Here is a 12689-nt window from a genome sequence, read left to right as displayed (position 1 = left end):
TTCTAAAACTGTGTAGCAAAAAATACAATACAAAACTTGTTTGTTTCTCGACTCAAAAATCAATTTGATTAGCAATATTGCTGAACAAAATTTTAAAATGAAATTTTTCCTTACAATCGTAAACGTCTGTTCGCCCGCATCTCTCTAATAATTTTAACTTTTTGTTTGTGTTCATCATCATCAGTGAATGGTTGGTATATCGATGATGATCAAGCCCTGACTGCATTGTATGCTCTCGATGGCATGTTGCTGGTTGCACCACGTGGCCCAAAGCATGATTTACCGTACGACATATTCACAACCCATTCGTCGATTGCGGTGAGGCAATTTGGTGGTATTGGCAATCCGGTATGTAATATTGAATTGAGGTTTTTATTAAGTTAATTTTTTTTTTCTTGTAACTTATTTTTTTAACTGTATAATTTTTCTTCTTATAAACATGTGCCGCTGATCCAAAAGCGTTGTTCGAATAAAGTTTGAGTTTAATACCATGTAGTTAGAACATATTATAAATTACCATTAATATTATTAATAGTTTTGAAATGATTGATGTGTTTTGAATTATCGATATGCTGGCATTCATCTTTCAGATCAACATAACAGATTAACAATCTTGGATATTTAATTATAATTATTTATAACATATATTATAATATATATTATTATGAAAGATTATAATTTTGCTTGATTGTGTATCTTAATGTAATTGTTTAGTGATTTCCAGATTTAATTAATACATTCTTAACGCAGGACATCACAAAATGGAAAATAAACGAACACTTTAAAAGACACATTAACATAGTGATATCGATTTGTGTGTGATTAACCAGGGAAGAGTTAAATTAATTTTTTTTTTTAATTATTATTAATTTAATTGATTATGTAATCGAATCGGTGGTGCCGCGCGTTGTAACCTTTGATTTAATGTCCGTGAGTTGTCCATGTAATTTAACTCTTCCCTGGATTAACATACTCAGCCACTTTATACATTTTCATCTATCAAAACAATTTACAGAATAACTGGGGAACGATTGGTTCGTATCTTTACGATGCTGGCATTATCATGGGCACTGTTCTTGGAGAGATCCTTGCCGCTGGAGAGGATCCTTACGTGGGAGCAAATTTTATGTCGAAACTATTGGGTCGAACTTATCATAGTAAGTACAAGCTTAATAGATAGCGGCACTGTGGCTTGGTAAGCATGGCAGTGGGTAGTAACAAGGCGTAAAGTGAGAAATCTAAAGCTCTGTCTACACTATCAAACTTTATGTGACAAAAAATGTGATGTGCCCATATAGACATGATAATGTCATATCACTACCATATTTGGGCACATCACACTAGTTTGATAGTGTGGACAGAGCTTAAGGAGGGTTGATGATGAATAGGACTAACCGTAGCGTTAATGTACTGGTGGTTTCTTAATGGTACTCATGCTTGGTGAATAGTTGAAGCGTATACAACATTTAGTGGGCAGTGGCAATGTATTCTACTGCTTATCTGATTAAAATTTCTATAATTTCTATTTTGAAAAAACTAGGACACTAATAAATTAAAATAGGACAACTGTACTACTTACGACTATTAATGTCCGATTGTATCATGTAGGCCCTATGTGTCAGTCTTTATAACTAAATGTTGATGCCATACCACTACCATATTTAAGCATATTACTACCATATTTGGGTACATCACACTTTTTTGTCACATAAAGTTTGATAGTGTAGACAGAGCTTAAGACTATATTGTCTACTACATTTTTATTTTAAAGGTATAATGAATTTTGAGTCTAGTATTGATGAGAATGGAAACGGTAAAAGTGATTTTGAACTTAGAGATTTGAATATAATTGCGTACGATGACGGCCTAGCATCGGCTGGAGACTGGGGCTATGTCGCTATGGGATACTTTGAAGAAGTTGAAGACGGTATTTGGGTAATACACATTTTTATGTTATTTATATAATGGGTAATAGTTACACATATCATATTTTTATGTTATTTATATAATGCGTAATATTTAGGCCTACACATATTATATTTTTATGTTATTTATATAATAAATAATGGTAAATAATAAAATCCTGCCAGAGACATTTTTTCATATAACTAAAAATACGGAACTTTCGCCGATGAGCTATGCTCGACGCGATTATCAGATCATGTTCCGAATATGAGCACTGTATAATAAATAATGGAGTTGTATCTCCATCTTGTGATCGTACAAAACACTGCTTTTCCATCACTGGATTGAATAAACGCCATCAGTTGCGATGTGAACTTTAAGCTTGGTTCCCACTAGCGACGCAACGCAATCTACGCGAATAAGGGAAATACTTACCCTTTGATATCATATATACTAGACTAGACCGAAATTAGTAAAAAGATAAATATTTTGGCACATATGGCGTTTCAAACGTATAATACATGAGCTCGTAGTATTCAGACAAAAATCGAAACGTCGACTGGTGGACTAACCTAAACAAGACAATGACTACAGACATGGGGCAAGTCTACATACAGTAAACTACAAGCTCAAGTAGTATACGTATGAAACGCCATATGTGCCAAAATATTTATCTTTTTACTAATATTACGTCAAAACTCCGTTAAACATACGTTTCTTTCTTTTCTATAGGAATACTTCTCCTTCAATGATTCTCTGCCATTCGAATGGCCAGTAGGAGATTCACCACCACTGGACATGCCGCCTTGTGGCTATCATGGCGAATTATGCTTGACCACAAGTAGGCAAACCTTTCCATTGATAAAGAATAATGTTACTGTGCCGCCGGCTATATTTCTTTTCGTACATAAGTTGGGGATCCCTCATGAAACGTCATTTCATTCTTCATTCTTCAACAGTGACAGGCCTGTATCGCCTTGTCAAAATGGTGATATATTTAAAAATGTGGATAGTATTATAAGAATTTTGACTATAGTCAATGTATTTATTACAATTCAATATTATCTTAATTTTGGTTGTATTTTTTTAAAGAACTCATGCTGTATGTTGGAACCTGTGTGCCTGCTGCACTTGTATTTGTGTGTTTAGTGTTGGTGTACTATTATTACAGGTATATTAATATTATTATTATTGATATATTTTAGGCATACTACAATTATTAATCATTCAACGTGAAAACTCTTTAAACAACCCATCGATTCCATGGAATTCGTTTTGTTTTTATATATTTAGACAAATTGCCAAGGATAACCATGCGAATTCATTCACTATCCTTCTTAAAGGTGGCAATTTTGTTCACAAGACAAACATATACACAAGATTCTCTATATAAACAAAGTCTTATTACAAGTTTTTGGGAGTGGAGTTGTATTCCTTCAATAAAACTTTACAGTTGAAAATAACCACGTGATACAAAATCAATTAATCAATGACAGGGATATATTTGTGTTTTTTTAAACGTTTTTGCTATTTTTGTATCAAAATAGAAAGAAAAAGTATGAAGCAGAATTGGACAGTTTAGTATGGAAAGTGAATTGGGATGAGATGCAGACGAAGGGTGATGAAGTAAATACTCAAGGGTTCTCAATGAAGAGTATGGTGATGAGTACCCTCTCAGTGATAACCAATCAGGAACAGCAACAGATATTTACCAAGATTGGAACTTTCAAGGTACTAAAGCTATATGTCTACACTATCAAACTTTATGTGACAAAAAAATGTCACTACTGCGATTGATGTCATAATATAATGTATATTGTATCACTATTTAGGGGAATATTTGTGCAATTAAGGCTGTCAATAAACATACCGTCGACTTGACAAGAGAAGTCCGAAAAGAGCTTAAAGATGTAAGTTATAATCAATATTATTACTAAAACTACTCATTTTCATTTCTCTTTCCATTTTCTTTCAGTCATTCATACAGTATTCTTTTATTTTATTAATAAAATGCATCGAACAAAATCCGAAGTCGAATTATTCGGTGCATAGCTAATTAAATGTTAAAGTAACATAATAATACAATTGAAATTTTTTTTTTTTGTATAGATGAGAGATGTTCGACATGACAATGTATGTCCATTTATCGGAGCATGCGTAGACAGCCCACACATTTGTATACTGATGCAGTACGCTCCAAAGGGCAGTCTACAGGTAGGTATATCGTCTGTTAAAATAATTACTTTATATTTCATTTACAGGGTTAAATCCAGACAAGCTTTTTGTTTGTCAAATAAGTTGAGCATTGTTATTATTTTACATTTTGACAATAAAGAGATATGTAATATCTAGGTGGAAATGTCGACCAGACACCAATTACAATTTATGTAAATCTCTCTCGCTCAATATCGAAATGTATGACCCGCGTGTTAAACCAATTTCACATAGGTGTATCATATTGGATGAGACAAATGTTCGGCAGTCAAAGACATCCGAACAAAGTGTACAGTAAATGTACTTCACATGTGATAATATAAACTTTTGTATTTATTCTCGCCGCAATTTTAGGGTCACACCCACTGTCACACACAGCCACTGTGCAATTGGGACTGGACCGTTTTTAGAGGTGTTTACCACCTGTTGGTCCCGATTCTTCACTAACAGTGTTAGTGAGAAGTTGAATAGATAAAATAAAAAAATAAATAAAATATTGTTTACAATTGCCTTCTTAAAAATATTTAAATATTCAATAAATTGTCTACTGATCTGTTAGGATATTCTTGAGAATGACGATATCAAACTGGATGTCATGTTCCTTGCGTCTCTCATCGCCGATCTTGTGAAAGGTATGATATACATCCACAGCAGTGAAATCAGATCACATGGCCACCTGAAGTCATCTAACTGTGTCGTTGACAATCGATGGGTTCTCCAAGTCACGGACTACGGTCTTCATAGTTTCAAGAAGGGTGCCATGGAAGATCCGGATCTTAGTGAGCATGCTAGGCTAAGAAGTGAGTACATATATTGAGTATGTTTCAGTTTCTTTCCGTTTGTTGCTTAGATGTATAATGTTTACCGTTTTTAAATACTTTTATCGCTTTATACAGTTTAATGTAAATACGCAGTAATTCAGCTTCGGCTGCGACAGTGATGTCAATAAAAGAAATTTGATTTAGTTATTTTTGTGAACCTCTTTGCAAGCTAAAACAGTTTGTAACCGTGGTTTAGCGTTTTCGAGTTTGATAGTGTAGACAAGGCTTAACATAGTCAAAACAAGTTTCATAATTATTTTAGATCTGTTATGGCGTGCACCTGAACATATACGAGAAGGAAATGATATGCCTGCCCAAGGAACAACAAAAGGCGACGTGTACTCATTTGCCATCATTCTGCAGGAGATTTACGCAAGAGCAGAACCATTCCATTTAAACGAAGACAGCATCGAAGGTACACAACCCCAATGAAACTAATTATTTTGTGTTAAAGATCAATGGGTAACGAACAGTGACGTATAACGACTATGAGCGCTCACTGGCTAAACACATGGGCACCGGAGCTTACAGGGGCCCCGAGCAGGACCCCCAGAGGAAATAACAGGCTTTAAACAGAGCCCAGAGGAAACAACAGGCTTTAAAATACGTCTAAAAGGCTGAAAACATCCAATGCTCCAGCGTTGCGGGGCCACTTAGGGTTCCTGGTTCCTCTGTGATACGCCACGGTGACCTTTTGAATCTGTTGTCTTTATCCTATTTATAATAGAGTGGCGGACGATGATTAAGCCATTTCACTGATGAAAATGTATACATTTTTTCGTAGATATAATTGAGAAGGTGAAAGCCGGTTCGGAACCTCCATACAGACCTGACATTAGTGACTGCAACGAATCAGCACCAGAATGTGTCCTGACCGTCATCCGGAAATCATGGCAAGAACATCCTGAAGAAAGACCTAACTTCTTAGAAATCAGAGAACTTTTGAAACCACTACAGAAAGGGCTGTAAGTGAATCTATATATTATTAGAGAACTTCTAAAACCACTACAGAAAGGGCTGTAAGTGAATTTACATTAGAGAACTTCTAAAACCACTGATTGATTGAATTCTATTTAGGGTACTGTAGGCTTTCTCTAAACAAGATGTCTATCATGCACCTATTTTTTAATATAAATATATTCAACTGTATACAATATATTCATAACTGAGAATTTAAATAAACGTGAGATGAACTCACACAAAACAAAAAAATGATACTGTTCATACGTATTTTATTTATTTTTTTTATATAGAAAACCAAACATTTTGGACAACATGATAGCCATCATGGAACGGTATACTAACAACTTGGAGGAACTGGTAGATGAGCGAACACAAGAATTGCGAAAAGAGAAGGCTAAGACGGAACAGTTACTACATAGAATGCTTCCACCGTATGTCATTCATTTATACTTTATTATTATTAATATTATCGCAATTCATTAGATAAATAAATTGCAGTTGAACATAAAATATCGCATATAAAAATACAAAAAATAACAATCGCCAAGTAATCAAAGATACATAAAGAAAAAATGCACATTATTCGCTGGGCTGTGCAGGCAATATTCACAAGTTCAAAAACAGTGCACTCAACAAGTAATCAAAGATAAAAAGATACATAAAGAACATATTACACATGATTCGCAAGGCTGTGTAGGCAATATTTCACCAGTTCAAAAAATAAAAAGCATTGCACTCAACAAGTACTGCAGTAATCAAAGATAAACAAGGCCAACAGCCATTAAGTCGCGTGCTACAATGCATAGTGATACCGGACCGACAGACAGACCGACAGACAGACAGACCGACCGACCGACATAGTGAACTATAGAGTAAAAAGATACATAAAGAACATATACACATTATTCGCCTGGCTGTGCAGGTAATATTTCACCAGTTCATGAAAACACCATGGTTTGTAATGAATGATTTTGATCTACATATGGTAAACAAAATTCGTTACTGTGTCTAAGATTGTAAGATTGAACCCATCGTTTCGTTAATAAAATGATTAAGTCATTCTGTATTTCAGATATCAATCTATAAAAGTCATTACTATATATACCGAGTAATTATTAAAAATGTATTTTAATTAGATTTTATTATGTCCGTGTCAATATATTAGTTAATTTCGTATCACGTGGCAGCCGCATTGGTAATTTTGCTCCATTCAACGGCCAGCTCGTTGGTTTTAAGTGCAATACTTGTTTCCGGATTCAGTTTCAAATTGAAATAGCATATTTCAGAAAAGTGTTCTTATTTGAAATTGAATTGATCATAATTGGAAAAAGCAATTAGGGAGACAGGAAGCCGTTTAATGGACGGGCAGTGCTACAACAATGTTCGTTTTATTATTACATTCAAATTTGATTTACCTGGTATAGTATAATTCAAGAAATTTACTAATTAAATTATAATCAATATAAATAATTTTTATCACAATTGAATGTTACCATTATCGATGTTATTGCTATAATTAATAAAAATAATTAATACTGTACATGCATCAACAAATTAATATAAATTTAAAATGTCTAACTGTATAGCAAGTCGATATATTTATTTGTAATCAACATTTTTATGAAATTATTATTAGGCAGGGAAAAATTACATTTTAAAATGAAAACTGATTTTTGAGTCGAGAAACAAAGTTTTGTATTGTATTTTTTGTACACATTTTAGAAATGTGTAGCAATAAGTTGTTTTGTATAGCTTTTTGCTATGCTACACTGGCGAAATTATTTCCCCTTAGGTGTTTTTTTTTGCTATGTTATTTTTATACAGTATTTTATATAATAATATAAGCAAACATCTGATTAATAATTAGTAATTAGTTGCTATCAATTTTTTTTAATGAAAATGTCTGGTTTCATTCTTGGTAGTATACAAATTGTATGTATCATATATTGCATTAGCCCAATATCCAACCCATTGAGGAAGTGTAGTTTAAAAACCTTCCTGCACATTCATTTTTTCTTTTTTTTTGCTGGGAATAAAAATAAAAAAGCAAACATATAATAGTACACATAGATTTCAATATAACAATATTACAATACTATTGTTTGTATATTTGTAGGTCTATTGCCTCTCAACTAATCAAAGGTATATCTGTGTTACCAGAGTCATTTCAAATGGTCTCAATCTTCTTCTCTGATATCGTTGGCTTCACTGCATTGTCAGCCGCTAGTACACCTATTCAGGTACAGTATTTGTATGGTATATTATAAAATGACTAAAATCATTCTATTAAATGCACAATTGTATTAAATAGCCCTAAAACAGCGAAGGGTGGCGGTAAACGTTAATGGTCCATCATCTCTCGAACAAATAGGTTTCGTAACAGCTTTTATTCAGCTGCCATTCGGGCACTGAATGCTTGTCAGTATACCGTGTACGAGAGTGATGTGACACTTTGTAATTGTTAGTTTTTCATTTATCTGTTTTTGTATATCTCAGAGCAAACATAATGTCTATGTATATTTTATATGTAAATGACAATAAATGGAAGTAATTTTCCACTGATGAATGAATGAATGAAAAGGGTCTACAATGTTGGGAAAGGTTGATGTATTGATGTTCGATTTTCACTACTGTGCCGTATCCTTTGAATGTATTGTAATATACACTTCGTCTCGTTTTAACGATGTATTAGGTAGTGAACATGCTGAACGACTTGTACACGTGTTTTGATGCTATCATTGCTAACTATGACGTGTATAAAGTGGAAACAATCGGTGACGCTTACATGTTGGTATCAGGTCTACCGGTCAGAAACGGTGACCGTCATGCTGGTCAGATTGCATCCACAGCCTGGCATCTACTCGAGTCCATCTCATCCTTCAGAGTACGCCACAAACCAGATGAAGTTCTCAAACTTCGAATTGGAATCCATTCAGGTAATTATACATGGGGGTTAATTATACTGTCTGGACAGGGCACATTTTGTAACATATCGTAATTGCGTGTAAACAAGATTCAAGGTATTTGTCGTGGCGTGTTCACACTCAACTAGGCATTTTTGTGGGGCCACCATCTACCTCTTTTAAAAGCTTGGTTCCCACTAGGACGACGAAACTTAAAAAAACGCAACGTAAGAGATTTGACCAATCACAAGCAATGGATTATTTGTTGCTTGTGATTGGTCAACTCGCTTGCAATATGTCCTTGCGTTGCGTCTCTCGTAGGAACCAAGCGTAAGCCATGTTGTAATAGAACCTACAGCTCATAGAGTCTCACCCTAAACATGTCTATGTTAATGTAATGTTCATTTCATTTATTTATTTGACCAGAAAACCATAAGATAAAATATACAGAGATACATTGGTCAGGGACTGCTAAAGTAAATAAGATTACTGTAACTACAAGAGTCAGCAGTTCCTATGTTAATGGCTATGTTAATGTAATGGCTATGTTAATGTAATGTCTATGTTAATGTAAATTAATTAATGTTAATATCTTCTATCTATCTATCTAGGTTCTTGTGTAGCAGGAGTGGTAGGCTTAACCATGCCTCGTTACTGTCTGTTTGGCGATACGGTTAACACAGCGTCTCGTATGGAGTCTAATGGTCTACGTAAGTTCCTTTCTGTTTCACGGCAGAATGGAGTCTAGTCGTCTACGTTGGTTTCCATTGAGTTTCACTCGTTTCACACAATTTAAGAATAATATGATAATAATTATTCGAACGAAATTGATACAATTGTATACAATTATATTAAATTGACACACTTACTTTAATTAACGAAACAATCAATACATTCAACTACTATTACTAATACTTTAGTTACTTCTTAAAATGATTAAGTTGATGGTAGGTCGTGGTTGTTGTTAATAAACGGTAATACAAACTACACCAATATATTCATTAATTTCATTCATTATCGCTTAGGCACATTTAATAATAATAGTAAATAGTTAGGAAGCTTTTGATTTGTGACGTCATAGGAATTATTAGTTGCGTCATTGTGTGCATACGGTAACGTACAGATTTGCCTTATTATTCAATAATTTTCGCGAATTACTATAGGTCCAGGCGTAGATATCACAGGTCGTGAAAATCGAAAGCTATTACCAAAGCCTTGTCTACACTATCAAATATCAAATTTTATGTGACAAAAAAAATCTGATTTGCCCATATATGTCATACCACTACCATATTTAAGCATATCACTACCATATTTGGGCACATCACACTTTTTTTGTCAAACTAGTTTGATGTGTAGACAGAGCTTAATACTATATAAACTCGATTTTGTTTTTCTATTAGCGTTGAAGATTCACGTAAGCCCTGAATGTCGAAATGTTCTTGAGAAGCTCGGAGGTTATAAGCTGGATGAACGTGGTTTGGTAGCTATGAAGGTACTGTACACACGCTTTATTTTAAAAACTACACAGGCCTAACTTAAACTACACAAATAGAAATAATAGAAAGAAATAAAATAATTTGGATACAACTTATTGATGTCGATTCTACTTAATAAATGACGATTCATCACTCCTACCCCCTCCCCTCACTCCTACCCCTCACTCCTACCCCTTACTCCTACCCCTCCCCTTACTCCTACCCCTCCCCTCGCTCCTATCCCTCCCCTCACTCCTACCCTTCCCTCACTCCTATCCCTCCCCTCATTCCTATCCCCTCCCCTCATTCCTATCCTCTCCCCTCACTCCTACCCCTCCCCTCACTCCTATCCCCTCCCCTCACTCCTATCCCCTCCCCTCACTCCTATCCCCTCCCCTCACTCCTATCCCCTCCCCTCACTCCTATCCCCTCCCCTCACTCCCATCCCCTCCCTCACTCCTACCCTCCCCACACTCCTATCCCCTCCCCTCACTCCTATCCCCTCCCCTCACTCCCATCCCCTCCCTCACTCCTACCCTCCCCACACTCCTATCCCCTCCCCTCACTCCTATCCCCTCCCCTCACTCCCATCCCCTCCCTCACTCCTAACCTCCCCACACTCCTATCCCCTCCCCTCATTCCTATCCCCTCCCCTCACTCCTATCCCCTCCCCTTACTCCTACCCCTCCCCTCGCTCCTATCCCTCCCCTCACTCCTACCCTTCCCTCACTCCTATCCCTCCGCTCATTCCTATCCCCTCCCCTCATTCCTATCCTCTCCCCTCACTCCTACCCCTCCCCTCACTCCTATCCCCTCCCCTCACTCCTATCCCCTCCCCTCACTCCTATCCCTCCCCTCACTCCTACCCTCCCCACACTCCTATCCCCTCCCCTCACTCCTATCCCCTCCCCTCACTCCCATCCCCTCCCTCACTCCTACCCTCCCCACACTCCTATCCCCTCCCCTCATTCCTATCCCCTTCCCTCTTCTCTCCGTTTATCCTTCAATCATGCTACCGTTTGTACTATTGCTAACTACTATCAATCAACACTTATTATCTAATATGCCTTGCAGGGCAAAGGTGAGATTATGACGTATTGGATGGTAGGACAAGACCCTGAGTATAAAATTGAGCGTGTCAAGCCTCCAAAGCAAGACTTCTAGAAGCAAATCATGCATTATGGAAAGTTAACTATAGCCACGAAAACTGTTGAAAGCCGCAACACAATTGACCAATCACAACTAACAGTTTCAACAATCCTTCGATTGTGATTGGTCAAATTCTGTTGCGTGTATATCTTTGCATTGCGTCCTAGTTTTTTTTTCAAAAACTCTCTGATTAAATGAATCATTGTAATTTGAGATAGTTAAAAGAACTGTGATTTATAATTGCTGAACGTTTATAAATGAAATGAAAAAATTAAATAATAATTCAAAATAATTTTACTGTTAATTATTAAATTTAAATTGCATCGATATGGAATGAAGATTGAATTGAAAATAAATCAAATGAATTAAATTGTAATTATTATATCTTGTCGTTTTTATAATTAAATTTGAAATAGATTTGTAAATATTATGAAAAATAAATCAATTTGTCTGGTTATAAAATTAAGTTTAAAAAAAAATTAACCTTATATGGTTATTAAAGTAATTGTTCATGTTTAAAATTATTTTAAAAAAATACATTTAATTGTCGATAGATTTAGATATAGACAGTGTTATCGATCAATCACAATTTGTTCTTGTTTGTATAGTTTCATAAAGTTTTGAATAAATAAAGTTGAATTGATTGATGTTTTGACATTTTTTGTTTCTGTTGTATATTATCATTGTGTACATAAAGCTAACTGTATTCTAGTACTTCTTAAATTACCAGTGTTAAATCAGCAGAATAATATGGTTTGTTCTTCTCCATTGTCAATTGGACAATAGGTTCATGAAATGTTAAATTAGTCTCGTTGCATCTTGTGACATGATTTCATCGTCATTATCTATACTATTGCTTTAACATGGACCTAGTGTATAGGCTACATAATATCACTATATGGAGTACATCTTAAATTACATCGTAGAAAAATACTTACTCCGTACATAATTGTAGAGATGTGTCATGTTTCTTCATGGTTTGAATTAGTCATAAATATCTGTGGATAATAAAAGAAATAATAATGTGATTTATTATTAGTTTTTTCATGGTTGGAGTTTCCTCAACTAAGTTGGTTTATTTAGGTTTACATTTTTAATAAATGTATGGAATTCTATATCAAAGAAAATGGCGTTTTCTTTAGTTGTAAGACTCAACATTACGTACAAGATACATGACAGACATTAGGAAAGAATCAATGTAGGTGCATAAGTAATAATAACTTTGTAAGTGAAAATAATATATATTTTTGCCAAAC

General features: G+C 35.0%; 1 protein-coding gene across 1 annotated transcript; it reads left to right on the top strand.

Annotated features, from left to right (window-relative positions):
• The first annotated feature begins 165 nt into the window (after positions 1–165).
• LOC144853551 (speract receptor-like) lies at positions 166–11797 on the top strand. Its single transcript, XM_078711255.1, has 17 exons — positions 166–348; positions 1016–1157; positions 1772–1935; positions 2638–2746; positions 2998–3076; positions 3453–3636; positions 3738–3815; positions 4015–4119; positions 4679–4919; positions 5203–5355; positions 5725–5905; positions 6194–6334; positions 8020–8143; positions 8596–8839; positions 9418–9516; positions 10210–10301; positions 11359–11797. Exons 1-17 carry the CDS (start codon positions 244–246, stop codon positions 11446–11448), a joined length of 2331 nt encoding a protein of 776 aa, XP_078567381.1. The 5' UTR covers positions 166–243; the 3' UTR covers positions 11449–11797.
• Positions 11798–12689: the final 892 nt, after the last annotated feature.

Source organism: Antedon bifida, chromosome 10 (assembly GCF_963402885.1).
Source record: "Antedon bifida chromosome 10, ecAntBifi1.1, whole genome shotgun sequence".
NCBI lineage: Eukaryota > Metazoa > Echinodermata > Crinoidea > Comatulida > Antedonidae > Antedon > Antedon bifida.
This window is presented reverse-complemented; position numbering and strand designations above follow the sequence as displayed.